The sequence below is a fragment of the Trichogramma pretiosum genome, unplaced genomic scaffold (assembly GCF_000599845.2).
Source record: "Trichogramma pretiosum strain Unisexual culture from Peru unplaced genomic scaffold, Tpre_2.0 scaffold4, whole genome shotgun sequence".
Lineage (NCBI taxonomy): Eukaryota > Metazoa > Arthropoda > Insecta > Hymenoptera > Trichogrammatidae > Trichogramma > Trichogramma pretiosum.
In genome coordinates, this window is record NW_019641688.1 from 257,034 (window position 1) to 277,798 (window position 20,765).

Here is a 20,765-nt window from a genome sequence, read left to right on the forward strand (position 1 = left end):
GGGGGGGGGGGGGGGGGGGAAGAAACTAAATTACTAGTTATAACAAAGTATCTAAGGGTAGACAATTGCCTCTAGAGCCTCGTGAGCTGAACTTGTACTCGATTCCGATATAATGCATAATAATTACATTGATGTTTCGAGTGACCAACTTGTAACACTTATGAAAAATGAGTTCAATGCCTCGATTGCCGCGTCGTCGTCGACTTTATTAACTCTCGCGGGCTTCTGCTCGAGAACGGATAATACAATCGTACGCTTATGGGGAAAATTTAAGTATCATCTTGTGTGATCGATAGCGGAAAAAAGAATTGATCGTCTTTGTTGAATTTTTCTATTCACAAAGAACTTGACGTGAATATCGAAAATTCATTTAACAAAATCAACGTTCAAGTCGCTGTCGGGTCGATGAACCCGAACCGATAAATAAACATGCATATTACGTTGCGATTTTGTGAACGTGCGATTTAAAGGATATCGTTTCCTTTTCATTTTCATCTGGCAGGGCATCAACGACCACAGTCACGCGAACGATTTTTATTATACCCTGTACGGAGCCACAATAGCTCGCAGTCGTACATCACGAAGCGAGGCTCTATAGTAAATTTGAAATTTTTAACTACGAACCAATTCATTGAAATAATCAAACTGAGACTGGTATCAATTTTTCAATCTCGGAATCGTTATTAGAAAAAATCAATTTTCTTTTTCATTCGATTGCCTATATGATGAATTGAAAATCTATAAGAAGTATGTCAATCATTGATTCCAATAAAATATGATAGGTGCACGATGTAGGAAAACAAATCGACCTTATTTTCCAGTTTGTCTCTAATCGCAAATAAATTTTAACGTAGTTTCAAACGAAAAATAGAGGCAAAAGCGATGAAAAAGTACGTTCCCTTCGAGACGAACTATCGCAAAATGATGAAATCAAAATTTTCATGCGAGTTGCTAATTAAAATTGCTCTTCTTCATAACCGGTCGTGGCACGCGACGCGATAACAGGCGAGCGCGCGCGAGGCAAATTATTTCAATGATTAACAAATTCAAAATTGGAAGCGATCCCCGACCTGGCCGTTTTCTCGTCGTTTTGCACATACGTCGGCAAACATTTATCCTTTCAAGATGACGACGATGATCACTTATGCCACGACAAAATGCTTGAGCATATATTTGAAAAAGCGCGTCACGCGACGACGCAGCGATGACGCGCGCGTTAAGCGATATGTGCAGCAGCATGCGCGCGAGTTCAACGAACTCCTCGCGTATGCACAGGTTTTCCAAGTCGAGATCGATTATTCATTTTTTTCTCAAAAAAAAGACAAACGAAAAAAAAGAAGAAAAGGTAATAAAATTTCGACGCACAAAAAAAATTACGCAAGTAAGCACGAGGCACTAAAAAAATCTCTCGAGCATCGGTATACAGGTTCGCGCGTTGCATTCATCGCGATCAACAATGAGTGTGCAACACCTCTACTATGCTGTGCCATGTAGTAATATAGGATAGTGCACGCGCTACTCAGCTCTGCTCGCCTCAAAGTCATTCAGCGACGAGCACGAATACATCATCAACTCCGATATATGTGCTATGTGTGTAATAAAACTGTATACACCAGATGCAAGCCGTGTGTTGCAACTCACGGCATCTACTCCGCCGCTGCCTAAACTATTTCAATATCTTTTGAAGGGCCGACCCGATTTGCACGGTCTGCTTGCTTTTTCATACACCCACGCGCGCACTCTTGTATGTGTATATACGGTACTCCTCCGATACTTCCGGCCCGGAAGAGCTCTACATATACAATCGAACGTCTACGTGTGTGTGTGTTTGTACCTGTCTATAAACCTGCATCTATCTATAGTAGGATGTAATACATAACGTATGTGTACGGGCCGAATCAAAGGGACGAATCTCGCTCGACCATCTTCAATTAGCAATTACGTATGCGTTGCGTCAGTTTTGTTTTCCCTTTTTTTTTACCTCTCCGCTGCCTTTGTTGTTGTTGCACGCTAATGCACGACTGCACGCACGTGCGTGTATATCTAGTATAGGCCTACGCACGCAACGCAATACCTACTGCGCGTCAATTTTTGTCGATGTTGTTTTTTTTCTGTACGTGCACGCTGAGTTTAGGAGAAAAATGGAACGATAAAATTTCCAAAACTCGTACGCCTGCGAGCTTGTACGAAAAAAAAACTTTCAAGCCACACGATAATAAGCTCTTTCTCTATTCGTCTCCCCGAATTGGAACTCGAAAAAGTTTCGTTAGTCGGTCAACAATTGCTAGTGCATATCTAATCGTAGACGACTTTATACGTACACAATGCCGCGAGTATTTTTTTTCTCTGCAGAGCGCACGGCATCATTGTCGAAAAAAAAAACACAGAAAAAGCCGTGCATGTGTGTGCAATAAATTCAGGAGCCTTTGTAGGTGTGCTGTGGGGCTATATATCCTTTGCGGAAAAGGAAGAAGAGTGCATGCATGTGCAGCCAGCACCCCGGAGAGAGTCTAGAGGTATTTGAACGTAAAAGTTTATCGAACACGTAACGAGAGCGAGATACCTCCACACATACACATACACATCTCGTGCATACCATTACACAGCCTATGTTAAATCGATACAAAAGTGAGTTCCTATGGTAAATCTGTGTGTGTATTATACGTAGTAGGTGTTCGCGTGTAGTATGTGTGCGGAGGCTCGAGTTACTCTTTTCGAATGTGTTCCGACTTATCATCGTCATCGGCTCTGCCGAGCGATGCGCATGTATAATAATCCCGGGGACGAGGAGAGAAGATAAAGCAAATCTTAGCGAAAAGCTCCGACACGTCTTTTACACACATGAATAATATATGTACGTGTGTAGAATGGTCGTGTATGTATGTACATCGTCGCATCGCGTGTAGTACGACGCCCGAAGAAATTCCGCTCACCCTCGCAAGCTTTATATATGATATTGCATCATTATATTATGAACTTGTGCAAGCTCGCAGCATAACATCGAACATGCAGAAGCAACTTCGATTATCTACACGCATCAAAGGTACACGCGCTTTATGAATTCTATTCTATTACGAAAGTAATTGAAAAGAGGAACAATTTTGATGCTACTGCAGCGGCAAGGGCACGTATACCGAGACTGGTAATGAGAGAAATTGTGTGTCACATTCTTCGTATAAATCTAGTAATAAAAGTAAGTTAAGTATAAGTGAACTCAAGTACAATCGATACATCGTTATACTTCACACGACATTATTCGATGGCTTATTATGATGTGGGCTCTATAGCTGCCCGTCTAACGTAGCCTATATTTATTCGCGACGATGTCTTTCGCCCCGCGCCGTCGTCTGCCCATTGACAAGCGAGTGATCGCATGTCTCATATAAGCGCAGAGATCAAGTGCACAACCCGTATGCGATAGAGCGCGTGTAATATTTAATTTGATCGCTCGGGTTGCATTGGGAAAATTCATTGCTTCGTATCCAAGCATCGAAATCACCCATACGAGTATCTTCTTTTATACGCTTATTTTTCCTCTATTTTTGCATTGCGTCAAAATCATAGAGCACTATCAATTTCTCTCCGAAAAAAAGAATGAAAAAAATACGCCCAACGCTTTTTTAAGCGCAATTCAGTGCGGAGCTCTGCCTGACTCACCGTAATAAATACAAAAGAGAGGGGAGATACCGTGACAGCTTGACCATGGGGGTGCTACTGCTCTTGCTGTGCCGCCGGTGGATTGGTCATAGCGCCGCGATCGAAAATGAAAATGAGCTTGCAGTAGGCTCCTGCGAGCCGCTTCAACGCACATGCGACTAATGGTCCGTGCAAATATCACACCATAATGAATATATAGGTGTGCATTGTAATTATGTATATCGAACGAAATGTAAATTGTTCAATTGAAAAAAAATAGTGAATAATTGATTAATCCTTGAAAAAGTTAATGTGTACATTATGGGCGGCAACGGTACACGACCTGGCACATAGGGGCAGGTTATTCCCCCCTTATTCCCGATACATATGTTGGACTTTCGATTTCACTCGACGGCGAGGTGGCGGCGGTGGCGTTTCTCTGTATGTGTTTGTAAATACTAGCGGCACGAGCAAACATATAGATATAGTGGATAGATTATGACGGTGTCCGTACCGAGGGTTCGTTATAGATGAGCTTGCCGATTGCGAGGAGAAGCACAGCTATTCCTATAATCCCGAAGAACGATAAGACGAAATTTTTTTCCTGGACGAGATGCAATGATCCGCACGTTCGAGCACAAAAATTCACTTCGTTATATTAATTCAGGCGGTCTGATCCACACGGTGAAAAAAAAAGAAAAGAAAAACCGATTGGGGGGCCGATCACCCGACAGTCAACTTAAAAGACTTCAATCGAAGTGAGTTCTAAGCTGGCTCGAAGCCAAAAACGAGATCAAAGCCCTCGTTATGATATGCAGAGGCGCGTCGCGACCGCACGTACATAAACTGACACTCGAATTCGAAAAAAAGCTCTAGCGACAATCGAGCTTTTGTCGTAGAAACCTCGACATTCGCGATCACTCTCACAGTCACTGGTTGAATTAATCTTAGATAAAAATAGAAATAAAAAATTGAAGCCCTGATTACTTTTGTACATTACGTTTTTATAATGATACGCAATATATATTTTTGGGTGCTTGTGCGTGCGTGTGCGAAAAGGATTGAAGTGTACCTGCGCCAGGGGGTAAAGCGGCCCTGGTCGCCGTGAGCAGCAGCACGAGCGCGAGGTTGAAATTATTAGCAGCGGCGGCGGCGGTGGCGGTCAGGGCGGCTCGCAGGCCCCCGACAGCCCGAGGCATCGCAGCTCTGGCTCTCGACTACCTGACACTGAGGAATGCATGCAACGGCGGCGGCAGCGGCTTCGGCGGTAGTAGTTGTAGTCTCTCTCTCTGTCTTTCTCTCGAGTCGAGAGGTGGTGGTGGCAAGCGGCGGACAAGCCCCACTCTAGAATGCGACGAACCTCCTCCATCCAAGTGCATTACCTATATAGGTACGCGTGTGCCGCAGCCGTCCTATAGCATACATATTGTTATAACTACAGTGGATTTGTATATTCGCACACATGTGGCGCAGGCACACACACCGATGTATGCCAACACCTGCGGTCCTCTCCGGTCGTAGCTATTCTATATAATATGATGTTGATCGTCGCGCATGCGTTCGAGGAAAGCCCTTGCAGCGATCGCACGTATTACGTTCGCAATCGTCGCACATTTTTGCGTAACGAGCGTTTCAATGGAGATTTGAAAGGTTTGTGGAAAAAATTACACCATTTGATTATTTTTCATTTTTTAATAATTATATTTTTAATAAATTTACGGAACCGTTACTTACAAAACAAATAGTAAATTCCATCGACGTGAAATCGTGAATTAAATTGTCTTTATTTATTTGTCATTTGCTTTTTTTTTTATTTATTTGTCATTTGCTTTTTTTTTTATTTATTCGTTTTTAGCTTTGTTACTCGTTGTTGTTGTCTTTTTTTTTACGCTACGAAGACAAAGAGAAAGAAAGGGGAGAAGAGAGAACTTTTTTTTAATTGCTACACGGTAATAACTGTAATATAAAGATAATAATACAAATAATAACGTAATAATAAAAAATAAAAATTATCATTGTAGTAATAGCAGAGGAATTAAAATTAGTATGATATTATAATTAGAATGACGATAATGATAAATTGTTGCTGTTTGTTTGTTTTTTTCGCTGTTTGATAATACAGTATTCGTAACATTAATAATACATCGATACAGAAACACGAGACGAGACATCATCGTCGTCTCGCTCGGCTCGTTGAACAATCATTAACATTTATATTTTTTATTATACATGAACAGAGACTGTAAACGCAACGAAATTTTGGGCGACACGAGACGCGCACACGTTTCTCAATTGCGTTTAAAAGCCAATAATGCAGTATTTCTTCTCTCCTATTAAAAAATAATCGCGCGTATTGTTTAACATCGATTCTCTTTCCGTGTAATCTTTATTTATACAACTCTACACGTCGAACGCTGCGCTCGTACTTTTGTTTCGTACGATAAACGATTTTCCGCAGTTCTCTCGACATTAGTTCGGGTTGTCGTCGATGAAATTATTACAGTAAAATATATATATTCATTTATTTATACGTATGTACAAAAAAGAAGGAAAAATGTTCACTATTTACAGGCTTGTTAAGCAATTATTTCGAAATCTACATTGTGTATTGAGCCCATTTGACTTTGAACAATGCTCCGATATTTTCTCCCACTCTAATAACTACGTGAAATTAATAAAAACGAGAATTCCTAATCACTAGCTTTATTGCCGAGAGAGTTCGAGGGAAGGCGAATTCCAATATACTATTCTTAAACTACTTTTATTTCGCGATTATGAAACAGTTAATTAGAAATCTCTTATTGACGATAAATCTACGCATGAAAATATTGAAAGGCCTTTGGCGCCGACGAAACATCAATTGATTCTTCATAATTTTTTTGATCATCAATCACTTTAAATAATTTTACTAATTAATTGAACAATGAAACGTCCACGAAGGCAAACGAATTTTTCGACATCGAACGAATCGTGGGCATTCACGTCATCTTATTACTTATACATCAATTGAAAATATTAACAATTTTTCTTTAACAGTCGTACAAATTTACCAACTTTCTCCGTATAACAATTTAAAACTTACGAAACAACACGTATATTTAATGCAAAAATAATTTTCTTTTATGCATAATTATTTTAAAAAACGTTATATTACTTCATTGCTTTCGTCAATTGAGTTATCAACTTTGAACGCGTTCGATATTACATCGATCTTGAAAAGGCACTTATAAGAGGTATTCAGCGGGATTACTTTTCCGTTACAAAGCTGGATACACTTTATTTGTATTACGATGGCTGAGACTCATTTGACCATCGACAAAAACAATAAGCAGGCCAGCTGCCTATCAAAGATTCTCCATTACTACATAAATTAATAAGATTCATAAAATCTCTTTAAAACTTTTACAAACAACCAGAGACACAATCAATAAAGTATTATAAGACAGTTTTAAAGCTTAAAAAAACGAAACAAATTTACATATTTAAGCTCTGATTCAACATCATGTGTTTTATCATTTCAGTCGTGCATGGCACCTGGCACTAATAAACATTTTTTGCTATTTTCTTATGAACAAGGAGACTTTGACCGTACATAATAATATTCAAGACTAGTTTGAACTGTTCTTTTTTACATAAATCAGTCGTAGTCATCTCTAGCAAATCAGATTTTTTTGTTTCATGTAGTAGTCTTGAATACACTGAAATATATTTACATTATTAGGATTTCCATAAAGTCTCCCAATTATTACCATGGCGAGTACGCTCGATTAAATAACTTCGAGCTAAAGATCGTCTATTACGCATATAGACTCATTTTTTGTGATCATTATCAGTCGGTCTATCGCCATTTGCGTTCACACTTCGACACCCAATACTCTATCGACGACGTATTCGTACCTCTTAGGTTCGCCGTTCTCGTCGACGTCTGGTTGTTTATCGGTGCTAGTTTCTTGGTTTACTTTGTCCTCAGCAATTTTACTATGATTATCCGATGAGGCCTCGGCAGGTCCGCTAGATTTTCGACTCGCATTATTGTAAATCTTCGTGGATTTCACGGGCTCCGAAGAGTATCTACGATGATCGAGAGGAGGCATTTCGTCGTTTGTCGTATTATTTGTTTCATCAGGTGGAAGTACAGGCACATTTAGATTGACTCGAGTGAAGAAAGCCATTTTTTCTCTAAAATGAAAAGAGAGCGATTAAATATGTCTTCTTGTATTTTTTTATTACTTGACTGAAAAATTGGAAACTTACTTGAAGGAGATGATGTCTGGTTTTCCCTTGCCGACTTTGGTCTTCCTCAATTTATAAATTTCCTTGCCGGTCTTCCTCAGCATTTTTTCGACTTTCTTATCCTCGACGCTCTTTCCGTTTTTACCGACCTCAGCTTGCTGCATCAGCGACTGGAATTTGTCATCTTCCAGCAGCCAATTGGCCATGTCTACGTCTCGCTTCTCTCGGGCCTGCTCCAGTCGTTGCTTCAGATCGCGAAGTCTGGTGAGCTCGTCGTGCAGATTCGAGAGTCGGGCGTGCTGAGCCTGAAGATCGAGCTCCAAGTCCAGCGAGGTCCTGGCGGTGGTCGACACGTGCGGCGTCCGGGATTTCGAAACGACTACGGACTTGTTGACACCTAGGGCGGAGGACGGCCTACGCCAACGCAGCGATCGACGCTCAATCGAGTTACGTTGGAAAGGTCCTCCTCTGCGGTAGAGTGGCATGCTGCTATCGCTGTCGCTGCGATTTAGCTGTAAAAATTGCAACGTTAGAGAATCTCTTGCAATTCGTATGGCAGTCAATCAACTTGAGTCTCAGTAACGGATGTAAGGATACTCACTCGACAAATGTAATGATTTCGACTGACGGCAGCGCTCGGCGAAAATGTCTGGCTCCTCTTGATGACAATCGAGTTTTTGTCGTCGTGCACGGCACCCGGTACAGCACCAGCTGCCGACAATTTGCGCTGCTTGCCCTGCTCCGGAATGAAAACGCACTCTGTGTTGGTCTCCTTGTCGAGTGTGTGATTGGCGATCACCGGAGCGGCGGCGGCGGCGGCAGCTGTCCCGGACTCGGCTGACGCCGACGCCGCAGCTGCTGCCGCTTCTTCTCTGGCGAGCTCCTCGTCTTCCTAAATATCGTTGGAAAGCATCGAATTTAGTATTAATTGATCGATCGAGTTGAGTTTAGTTCAGGTCAACGAGGGAGAAAACAAACCTCGTGTTCGAGTACATCTTCGAGAACGCTCTCTTCCATCATGAACTCGATGACGATACCCTCCTCGTCGCTGTCCTCGCTATCGTCGCCATCGCTGTCACTGGTGTCGTCCGCGTCGTCGTCCTCTTCGTCCTCCTCCTGAGGACTCAGACAGTTAGCCAACTCCTCGAGCCTCAACGTCACGGCGGATGACAGCTCCTCGCAGCCCGTGTTTCGCGTCAACGTCGACGTCTGCGAGCTGATGATGGTGCTCTCGTCGCTGCTCTCCTCCTTCACGTTGCTCTGACCTTTGTACACCGAAACGTCGGACTCCTGCTTGTCGTGCTTGCTCATCGCGCCGGTATAGGATTGGCAAGAAGTCGACTCGTTGGCGAGTGGCAGCGCTGACGCCGCTGCCGAGGACGACGACGAGGATGGCTGCATGAAGCGATACGACAGGATGTTGTACCACTTGACACTTGAATTTTCAGGACTGAAGTCTGCCAGGGAGACTTGGGTTGAGCCCTGTGTGTGTGGATTTGAGAAGGTGAGATTTTCGGACCAATTGAAATGATATTTAGTCTATCGTTAACTAGGATGATCAACTAACCAAGCACTCCTCAGACTCTCCTGAACAGGACCAAACATTTACTTGCAACGTTTTGTTGTAGAGCTTGTTCAGTGGCACTGATATAGGGAATGTTTCTCCGAAGTTGGGCTTGCGCAAGTCCACTAACGGTTTGGTGCAGCACACATGATTCACGGGCGGCTGCATTGGCAGCAGAGCAATTTTTATGTACCTGTCGTTGGAGAGGAGGGAAAAAACCATGTCAGTTAGAAAAGCTCAGTTCTTTTTCAATAAAGATAGAAATAATTGATACTTACACTTGCATGCTGTCGGGAATGAAGAGCGCGGCCAGGTTTCTCGCCCGCTCAATTCCGACGTGAAGCAAGCCGTCACTAACAGAATACCTACAAAAATAGTCATAAGAAGTCAAGGTTAATTTATATTATCGATGCGTATTATATATGTGACTCATGTCGTTCTTGCATATGATTATTTACCTAAGTTTGATTTGAACCTGTGCGGTTTCTAGATTGGCGTCGGTAGCGCCATTGCCACTGACGTTGTCGATCGCGTTGCCGATGCCGGACAGACGTCGCCTGTTCGAGGCTTCGAATACCCCGGAGTCACCGGCGACGCTCTCGTCGGACACGGCTGCGGAAACCGAGCGCGTGTTCGTCCCCGATGAGCTGGCTCGCGAACGGGCGCCCAGCGGCGGCGGTGTCTCGCTTATCGGCGACAGTGGAGGTTCTTGCGTCAGACCTGCACATATCAAAGCTCGCAAGTTTTATTTTTCGTTTCATTTTGAAAGAGATTAATTTTTTGTCACGTGATCTATTGGCTTTGGAAGTGTTGTTCGAGAATGCAACTAAATATTAAATCTGTTCAAGTGTAATAATTTTAAACTTTTACTGTACTTTGTGAGCGTAAAAAATAGTCCAGTGACTGAATCAAACGAGCTTTTTATGGGTATCTGGGATGATCAATAAGAAATCAAGTTTTCTTAACTTATATTCATGTTATTTTTAACCACAATCTTTACATAAAAAATTATAAAAAAATGTTTTAAAGAATCGTCTTTTATTTCGTGACGGGGAAGAACATTTATACACTTTGTACAACTGTGGGCTTTCGAGAGGCAACAAACGATCGTCGCACGATCGCGTCACTTCCAAAGCCAATCTCTCGACAATATAAACGATGTGACATCGGCTAAAAACTGACCAGGCCTGCCAAGACCGCTGCCTTGGGACATGTTGCACGACTGCAGATCCATGTTGGACTGCTGCTGGCTGTGCTTGTTGGGTTGCTGCTGCAGCTGCTGACGATGAAGCTGCTGCTCGTGCTGATCGCGTTGCTGATAGTGCTGAAATTGTTGATGATAATGTGGTTGATGTTGCTGTTGTTGAGGATTTTGTTGCGGTTCGGCCGCGCTGCCGCTACTAACCGACTGTTGCTGCTCCTGAATGGTCTGCTGGCTCAGCCGGAGCTCAGCGAGTTTGTCCTCGAGCTGGATTCGGTCGAGGTGCGAGGCCGCCATTGTCGTCGACGACGTGGACGAGAGCAGTCTCTGTTGCTGGCGTCGCTGCAGCTCTATCTGCTCGTACGCCGGCGGTGGTCCAACCTGTGTGATGCACAAAATACACATTGTAGCGAAATTTTTATGGGGATTACTCGAGATTGGTTCAGAAAGAACGAAGGAAAAACCAACCGGTGCGTTCTCGTATAGCGGCGATATGGGCGGGGACACGCTCGACAGACTAGACCTGGGCGACAAACTGGGCTGAGACCTGCCCGGCGACGGTGTGCCCAAATTGTTGCAATTGCTGTTGCTGTTGACTTGAGCAGCGTTACCGGTCGTGCCGTTGGCAGTATTGTTACTGTTGCTGCCGTTGCCGCCGGTCGCGCCGCCGCTACTATTGTTCAGCATCGTGGTGGTAGTGCTGCCGATCGGGCCATTGCTGGTCTGATCGGAGCCCTTGAGCAGTCGCTCGACGCGTCGATGCAGATCGACCATGTCGACCGGTCGCTCCTGCAGAGTCTGCTGCTGAAGTTGATGCAACGAGGTGCTGCCCATGCACTGGGGTCCACCGTAGATGTCGGTGAAGCTCAGTCCGGACGACAGCGAGCCTTTGCTGCTGGTCGTGCTGAGGCTGCCCAGCGACGAGCTCGACGACACCGAGAGCGTCGAGGCCGACAGGCTCTTCAGCTGGCCCTCGAGGGTCGCCATGGACCTGAGCGCGTCGCGCAACTGCTGCAGCAGCAACTGCTTCTCCTCGTGCAGGCGCACCCGATCGGTGATGGTCTTGTTCGAGAGCTCGAACGCCTGGTTCAGATCCGTCTCGAGTCGTCGTATCTCCGTCTGGATCTTGACCATGTCCTGCTGGGTGCGCGTGTGCGGCGTTATGCTGCGCAGCTCGCGCAACAGCTGCTCCTTCTCCTGAAACAGTAGTAGCTTGTCCTTGTCGCTTTCCGTCTGGCCTGGTATTACCTATTGTACGCCATGAGAGAGAGAGAGAGAGAGAAAGAACGCGAACACACACAGATTAAAAATCAAGCTCAAAATTCTGCTCGCATATTCTTTTGTTCGTGCTGTTCTTTTTTCTTACCTTCTCCTCGAGGTCGGCGAGCTGCTGCTGTATCTGCTGTATTCGCTTTCTGGCCTCGTCGTACTGCAGCCTCATGCGTGCCATCTCGGCCAGGCGCGTGCCGATGGGCACGAGCTCGCCCGACAGGTCGGTCTGCGAGGCGGTGCTGAGCTTCTCCTGAGGCAGACTCAGGGTACTGGCTTCGGGACTGCCCTCGCAGAGCTGCAGCCGGGTGAGCTCGTCCTTGAGCTGGGCCAGCGACTGCATGAGCTCGGCCTTCTCCTTCTCGCCCGAGGAGAGGCTCTTCTGGATGTTGCGCAGCTCAGTCATGATGGCCTGGGCCTCGGTTATGTTGTAGCAGCCCGCGCGGTGCGTGCTCAGCTTTTGCTCGACGCTACATTAAAAATTTGGCGTTATGGTTTGTTGACTTTCGGATAAAAAAAAAAGACAAAGTGAGATACATATGCAGTTCGGACTTGGAAACGCGATATAATTGAGCCTAAGGAATGTCGGTCTTATACGAGCCCAGTTATAAAAAAAACATCGTCAATTCGTGCGATTTTAAAGTCTCACAGACGCTGTTGCTCTCGTGACTCGTATATGATATACGTGTGCATTGGAAACATCGTCGTATACACGTACATACATATACAATATAAGACACACGAAAACACGTCTTACACGTGTGTGCTCGGCGCGCGAATTCTCAACGTTACGGTACTCGATCGAAAATGCTTCCTTGTAAATCAATTATCATAGCATTATCGATGATCCGGTACATACACACAAAAAAGCAGGCAGAGTCGAGAGAGAGAGAGAAAAAAAAAAGCAAAGAAACAAGCACACCACGAGAGGTATATACATTATATTATACGGTATATACGCGCGCCGGAGGAGAGCCTCTCTCTTTTTCGGATTGCAGCATATAATACTTATAATATATATTCACCGGAGGAGAGGAAAGTATGTGTGCGCGGTATATTTATTTCTCTTACCTGGCGAGCGTGTCGACGCCGCGCTGTGTGCAATTCATCTCGGCCCGAATTTGCTCCAGTTCGCGCTTGAGCCTCGAGACCCGCTTCCTGGCCTCGGCCACGTCGCATTTCAGCAGATCTGGATCGTACTTGGTGCTAAGCGAGGACGTGCTAGAGCATACTTTAAGGAGAAGAAGACGTTAAAATTAATAATTAAAAGTGATAAATTTTTCGTTGTTGATTTGTTTTCAAAGCCCCATTATAGGGATAAGCAGCTATAAATGATTCATATAATGTTTGTCGTTCAACGTGCTAATATCGTGCATCACGCGTGATACAATGCATGAGCGTAATAAAATACGAAACAATGTTTACTGCGATGTACGACGGCGCGCGGAGTAATTACTTTTTCCCGCCCGCACCGTAGCTAATAATCATTTTACTATTATCATACGCGCGGCGTTACGAGTATTCTTGTTGCTCTACGCGCATAGTAGTAGTGGATGTTGTTATTGTGTCGTAGAAAAATTGCGCGTTGATGATCGCGCGCGCGCGCGAGCCCGCAGCCATGAATAATTCATGCAGTACACATGCGTATAATATCTACGCGAACGTATTATCGAGATGCGTACTACGTAGGTACATAAGTGTTTGTGTCTGTGTCTGTGCTCTATGGGAAAAAAATTTGCTCGCGTTTATTTATTTTGCATTTCTTTTATCTTCTCGCGAGTTTTTTTGTACTTGTTGTAATTCTCACATGCCGCGCGGCTGCACTTACATTATACATGTAGTACGTAGATTTGTGTGCACACGGTGTAAGTGCGTATGTATGTATATGCGTAAGAAAGAAAATTAATACTTACAACTGGTACGCGAGGCGCCAAGCGTGCAGAGCGCATTGTTGAGGTGATTGTACTCGTCTTGGGCTAAGCATAATCGCTGCTGCTTCACGTCGTAGATCTCCTTTTTCGCCTGCAACACACATTAAGCATTGCGCTCGTTTCAGTTTCTCTTTGCCATGACACATAAATCTCTTCTTGAGTTTGTATACATAGAGAGCATATTATTCGAAAAAAATTTTTTTTCATTTCGTTTTCATCCTTTTCCATAAACGTCGGGATGGATATAAATGCACCGAGTTACCGATGCGCGCATAGAATGGCGCGGGGATCCGCACGCGAAAAAGGAAAAAGAAGAGGATGCGTGTCGTATGCTGCGCTGACGGCGTGGCAATATGGAGCAAATACTCTACGGTATTATACGCGCGTGTATATTTGCTACCACTTTCTACAATGTACATAGAGAATATACGGATACCGCTACGAAATTAAATAAAAGTACACAGAGAGATGCCATGACTACTGCTGTAACGACGACGACGACGTTGAAGAGGCAGAGAGAGAGAGAAATGCGGCATTCTTCCGTGATAAATATTCCTGGCGATTTCTAAGGATATACACAACTAACGACCATTTCCACAGATATATAAATTACAATAAATCAGCGATCTCTCAAAGGCTAGGAGTGATTTAAATAAATAAAAAATTCCCCCGTCAAATTGTTTGTCATCGATAACGAACGTCAGCGACGATGGATTATCGTCGATCGCACAATGTTCGTATATATAATAAATTTACATATACATAAGCATATTCAGGATTTCAGGTCACGTCGTTCGACTATATGTTCCGCGAAACGAGCCAGCCGCGCGAGACGAAGAAACCGGGGCCTACAAAGCCGCGTGACAAATTTGTCAACTGTCAAAATATATCCATGCAGATTTCTAATGCCAATTGCCATCTTTTTAGCTAGAAAATTCGAATCAATAATATCGAGCAAATATCGGCACGCATAATCGAACGGACGATCAGTTGTCGGAATTGAAGAAGTTTGACACTTGCGTATACTTGAATTCATTACGAGTTCATCAAACAACACACTCGAGTCGACACGTGTATTGCGGAGCTTTAAAACTAAAATTTCAATCGATTATATATTGTACGGCCCACGAGGAGAGCACTCGACGCAAAATTCGTTCGAAAAATATCAATCAAGTCAGCGTTTTTAACGCGTGGCGCGTACTACGCACATAGACACGAGCTACAAGAGTTTTGGCGAGTACTACACAAAGAATACATAATTAATGTATATTACTGCGGTATTCGCAAATGCAAAGAAACATTGCGGGACAAATACTATTACGTCTGCGTACCAGACTTGACCATAATTTTTTTTTTTTAACATACGACATGTCCGTTTCACGCTCATCTAGTCGCGAAAAATGCGAGTAGCCTTTCGCGCTCGTTATAATTCATGCCAGTAATGTAATTTAAGCGTATTTAAACGCTTTTTGCGTGTTCATTAACGCGCGGCGCGATACGAGACAAGATTCATCGCGTCGCGGAATGAAGCGAGGAAAAATATTTTTCGGTCGTTTACATATTCATACGCGAAAGCTCGTTAGCATAATATACTTTGGAATTTCTAAGTGTATCGAGGATATATTATTTGTAATCCTCGAGAAAAATAAAAATAAAAAAACAGTCCAACGCGACGATCGTTTCGAACGATGTTGTGCATATACGAGAGACATTCGAGATCGTGTGTGCAGCAAAAATATCGCGTGTGATCCGTGCGCGTCGCATTAGATGTACACACACATACACACACACGAATACGAGTTTCGCACACGAGTCGTTCCACTATTACTTTATATACCAATACTACGACTGCGTGTGCTCACTGGTATCGTGTTTATAACGTGCAGCATGCGTGTGTGTGTAAGCGTGTGTGGTGCGGTTCGCCACGCGACGTTTTTGCGGTGCAACCTGCTCGCCGCGCTGTGCTCTCTTTCTCGTCCGGCCAATCGTCGAGCAGTCCGATTTTCTCGATTTTTCTGTCTCGAATAACGATTCGATTGAGATTGAATTTTGGAGAGTCAATTTAATTCATCCAAAAATCCACGGTACGAAGAAAGAAAAGTGACGAATACTCGCGCTCGCAGCAGTTTATAACCCCACCGGTAAAATACTCAAAGTAAGAAGAGAAAGAGAGAGAAAAAACCAACAACAAAAAAGGGGAGAAAAATTAATCTCGCTCCACGGTGCTGCGTATGTGCGTTCGTGTGCACGTGTGTGTGTGTGCATGTGTACACTCTCGATCGGATGTGGAAGGTAAAAAAATTAAAATTCCTCAAACTCGCCGCTCGCTGCTGCTGCTATTCGCTCTCTCGCGTATAAAGCATCAGCAGCAACAGCAGCGGCATATAAGCGAGCTCGGCTTGCCCGCGCGCTCGTTCGCTCACTTGCGAGAGAAAGAGCAAGAGAGAGAGAGAGAGGCATGTAAGTATATAACCCAAAGAGCGAGCGAGAGAGAGAAAAGAATCCAGACGCGTTATAATGCTACGATGCTCTTTCTCTCTCTTACGCGCGCGTGTGCACGAATCGCAGCCACCGCCACATTCCAAGCGTCCTCTCTCTCTCTCTCTCTCTCTCTCTCTCTCTCTCTCTCTCTCTCTCTCTCCCTGTGGAATATAATAAATGTGCGTGATGCGTGTGTATATGCGCGCAAAAAGATCGCTTAGATCACCGGGAGATCGTCGTCACTGTAAGCACGATGCGGCACTACCTGCATCCCTCCACTGCGTGTATACATCTTTCAAGAGTATAAAATGGTAGTAGAGTAGTCACCCCGACCGCGGCACACTGTTATAAATAACCTAGGGTATCGTAACAAAAATGCACACATTTTCTTTGTCGTCGTCAACGACTTGATACCACACAGCAATTACTTTACTTATACAAAAAACCACACTGTAACGAACTCCTTTTTCTTTTCTTTCTCATTTTTATCACACACAGTGAGAAAATACTTATGCACACGATCAAAAACACAAACTAAACTGAGAAATGGGGCAAATTGGGAGCCTTACATATTCGCAATAGTAGTAGGCAGTCGCATCCCTGTCGTCGCCGCTGTAGCACTGCTCCCAATAAAAGCGCTGAATCTCGCTCTCGTTCTCGTAATCGTTCTGATAGCACATGCGCATCTGAAAGCGCGAGCCGACGTTCTCGTAGATCTGCTCCTGGCACTGCATCTGGTGCATCTGGTGCCTCTGACGCTGCAGCTGCAACTGCTGAATGATTCTGTTGTTCTGTTGTTGCTGTTGTTGTTGCTGCTGTTGCTGCTGCTGCTGTTGTTGTTGTTGTTGTTGTACTTGTTGCTGTACTTGTTGTTGTTGTTGCTGTTGTTGCTTCTGTTGTTGTTGTTGTTTTTGTTGCTGCTGTTGCTGTTGCACAGCAGCCACCGCAGGCTGCAACTGCATCTGATTCTGTCCATTTTGTTGTCTGTAGTACGGTAACTGCAGCTGCTGCTGTTGACCATTCTGTTTGTGTTGTTGTTGTTGTTGTTGTTGCTGCTGCTGTGCTTGTTGCTGCTGTTGCTGCAGACGAATCTGTTGCTGTTGCAGCAAAAACTGCCGATAGTCGCAGCGAATGGGCTCGTAGCACTGGTCGACGATCCTCTGTGGCTGCGGATACCACTGCAGATTGCCGACCGCCGAAGCCTTGGTGCGCTTCGTCGTCGTCGTGCTGCTACTACTGCTGCTGCTACTGTTCTTGGCGTTGGTTTTGGCATTGGCATTGTTGTTTTGATTGGTACTGCTGCTACTGCTGCTGGTGCTGGTCGTCGTCGTGCTGTGCGAGTAACCGTCGACGTAATTGTGGTACTGATGAGCCGGTACCAGTACGCAGAGCGTGTACTGCCGGTCCATAATCAGCAATCGGACGAACTCGCGGGGGCGGGCAACCACGAGCGTGTGTGTGTGTGTGTGTATGCGCGCGCGCCGGCTTCACTGCCGCTACTGATGCTGCTCTCTTACCCCCCGTCGAACTCGCGCTAGTAGTTGCGCTCCTTCTTCTATGACTGCACACAAATGTGTATATAGATATACCGACAGCGCGACTCGCGACCGATCGTCCGAGTGCGCCTCTATACGACTATACGCGCGCGAGCACAGGTATATACCGCGCAGGTATATATTATATGCCGCTGCTGCAGGAGAACGCGCGCGCGTGTGTATACTACTATGAAAACGTCGAGACTGAGACTGAGAGCCGGAGAGAGAAGGCGAGGAGTAGAAGTGAGGATCACCTCATCTTCGCTGGAGGAAGGCCTCGACTGGACTGATCGTCCGACCGCGGGCCCGAAATTCCGATCCCCTCCTGCCTCTGCTCTTTCTCTCTCTCTCTGGATCTCTCGGCCGGTCGCTCGCTATAGATATACTCGCCACGGCATTATATGGTATGGCGAGTATATGTATGCTGCTTATATACACTCTGCACTGCGAATCGCCGCAGTGAGCGAGAGCGAGAAAGAGAGAAGAGCCACGGCAGCAGCAGCCACGGCACATCGCCATCAGGCTCTCTCTCTCTCTCTCCCTCAATTTTTAAGGGAGCCCCCTTTTTCCCTTTTTTCACTTCTCTCTCTCATTCTCTCTCGTTCTTTCTTTGCCGATCATGCTTGCTCTGGCTCGCTGCTCGATTCCTTCTTTCTTCCCCTCCAACACCTCCTCTCTTTCTCTCGCTCTCTCCTTCTCTGCTCCTTTTCGTCCTGAGCTTCTTTTCGCATTCTCTCCCTTGTATAGTATGCTCGGAGAAGAGAAAGAAAGAGAGAAAGAAGCGAGCCAGCAAGCACATTGTCGTCGTCTTTCTCTTTCTTTCTATAATACGCGCGGCAGAGTCCAGCATTTGTGTGTACGTACGTATATTTGTATACCTATATAGAAGCGCAGAGCTCGGCCAAGGAAGGAAGAGAGAAGGATGTTGAGCTCTCTTATATACACTCGCTGGCTGGCTGGCGCGCGCGAGGCCGTATAGTCGTCGTCGTCGTCCGAATATGCAGAAGCACGCAGGATAGCCGGAGAAAGAAAGAAAGAGAGAGACAGAGAGAAATGAAGGTCTGTTTATACTTTTCTCGCTCTCTCCCTCTCTTGCAGATCTGCGGGTGCAAAAGCTGTATATATATATACGCGGAGTGTACTACGTACGAGCCGAATGAGATCGGAGCGCGCCTCGACTCTTTCTCTCTTTCTCTATCTCTGCGTGCTGCTGCTGCTGACGCTGCAGCTCGTGTATATACGTATATAATATAGAGTGGAGCAAAAAGGCGGGCCGCAAGGGGTATCTCGGGAGACGGAGCGCAAAGATTCAGGGCCGTATGGTATATAAGCAGCACGTATACACGCTCGAATATATATACGTGTAAAATAACCTGCTGAGCCGCTGGTACTGCTGCTGATGCTGATGACGGAGCTTACTTCGAGATGAAAATTTTGGAATTTTGTTATTTTCGAATATGACTTTCAATTACGTCGAGACTTACGCTTGTATGTTTAGCACCTTATTTCTATGATGATTAATACAACGCTTCTATAAATATTTTATACACCTGTTGCTGTCAAATAAGTCAGTAAACGTACTGTATACGCGAGTAATGAAACGTCTCGCGATACATACTCTCCTGCGTACAACGATAATGTATACATTTGGATCGTGTCAAAAGAAGTGAGAACAAAAACTACATGCTGCGGCAACCCCCCCCCCCCTCCCAANCCCCCCCCCCCCCTAAAAAACGATCATCGATCTATATCCAATTATATTTTATTCGATCTCCCCGCGCAGCGCGGTATTTGGCCCCATAAATCTTCGCAATTAATCCATATCACTCGGGCGCTCGCTCGCACACCGCTCCGACTGCCGTACCTTAAACCACTATACGGCTCTCGAAAGAGAGACAAAAGCTCACCGCGCGCGGAGAAGGAATTTCTAGATTTAAATGCCGGGGCTATATATAATCGGCATCGATTTCGTCACCCACCTGCGCCGCTGCTGCTGCTGCTGTTTCTGTCGGAGAGCAGCTCACGGCGCCTTACATACACAAACGTATATACATGCGCCTACGTAAACGCATACACCGGCATTCATGTGTACGTGTGCGAGTGTGTGTATAGGGGTGTACGAAATAGATTCGCTATTATGTGTAGCAAGAGAACGGGGAATCGAGCGTTGTATGCGGCGAACGTAATATGCGCGCACCTGCGTATATATATAATATGAGTTGGGCTCGAGCCACTGTCTAAATACACACGCACTAACACACACAGTCTCGTATACGCAGCGAGAGAGACTCGATACTTATAGGTAGGTAGGTAGGTAGGTAGGTAGGTAGGTAGAGCCCCGACCTTGAGTCGCACATTATGTCCCGGCCTTGTTGGAATTTCTGTGGGTCCGCGCGCGCGCACCGCTCGAGAGCTCGAGCTATAGTGGTGTATACTCACACACTCAGGTGTATAATTTGTGTGAGTGTGTGTGTCGATGTATGTGCATGTGGGTATACACTATATACGCAAGAAATATTCGCGACCATCGATATGAACTGCTGCCTCTGGTGATGCTCGAAGCTCAAAGCTCCGAAGAATATGTATCTTAGCAGGAAGAAAGAAGCTGAACATTCCTCGTTGGATTTTGGCGAGCGAGCACACATTTTCTTTGTCTTTCTTTGCTTTTTCCATCTGCTTCTTCTTCTTCTTTTTCTTCTTCTTCTTTCTTTTTCGTCAAACATCAAACGTATTCGTGGACGCAATATGTATCGTAGAAATATACTTGACACTGAACTTTTTTTCCAATTTGCCTTTTATTGACATTGACTTTATTTAGAGTTGTTATAATCGAAACTGTAAATTTCGTAAGTATTGTAACAAATGTCCAAGATGTAAGAGAGCTTTTATAATCTAAGCTTCCAACGGGCAGTAAG

General features: G+C 45.0%; 2 protein-coding genes across 4 annotated transcripts in view; both read right to left on the reverse strand.

Annotated features, from left to right (window-relative positions):
- LOC106655986 overlaps positions 1-4,835 on the reverse strand; it is a 10,840-nt gene extending 6,005 nt beyond the window's left edge. The window contains exon 1 of the mRNA XM_014376596.2: positions 4,709-4,835. Coding sequence (XP_014232082.1) covers positions 4,709-4,835 — 127 coding nt within the window. The remainder of the gene's footprint in view (positions 1-4,708) is intronic.
- Positions 4,836-5,502: 667 nt separating this feature from the next.
- Positions 5,503-20,765, reverse strand: part of LOC106656298 (protein kibra) — a 72,176-nt gene continuing 56,913 nt past the window's right edge. For 2 of the 3 annotated variants that reach the window (XM_014377183.2, XM_014377185.2), the window contains exons 5-16: positions 13,817-13,925; positions 12,975-13,134; positions 12,001-12,373; positions 11,103-11,882; positions 10,616-11,015; positions 9,892-10,153; positions 9,712-9,798; positions 9,437-9,626; positions 8,848-9,351; positions 8,471-8,761; positions 7,891-8,381; positions 5,503-7,815 (exon numbers count right to left, since the gene is read on the reverse strand). In XM_014377183.2, coding sequence (XP_014232669.1) covers positions 7,491-7,815; positions 7,891-8,381; positions 8,471-8,761; positions 8,848-9,351; positions 9,437-9,626; positions 9,712-9,798; positions 9,892-10,153; positions 10,616-11,015; positions 11,103-11,882; positions 12,001-12,373; positions 12,975-13,134; positions 13,817-13,925 — 3,972 coding nt within the window. In that variant the 3' untranslated portion in view covers positions 5,503-7,490. The remainder of the gene's footprint in view (positions 7,816-7,890; positions 8,382-8,470; positions 8,762-8,847; positions 9,352-9,436; positions 9,627-9,711; positions 9,799-9,891; positions 10,154-10,615; positions 11,016-11,102; positions 11,883-12,000; positions 12,374-12,974; positions 13,135-13,816; positions 13,926-20,765) is intronic. The other variant, XM_014377186.2, reaches the window with a different exon arrangement.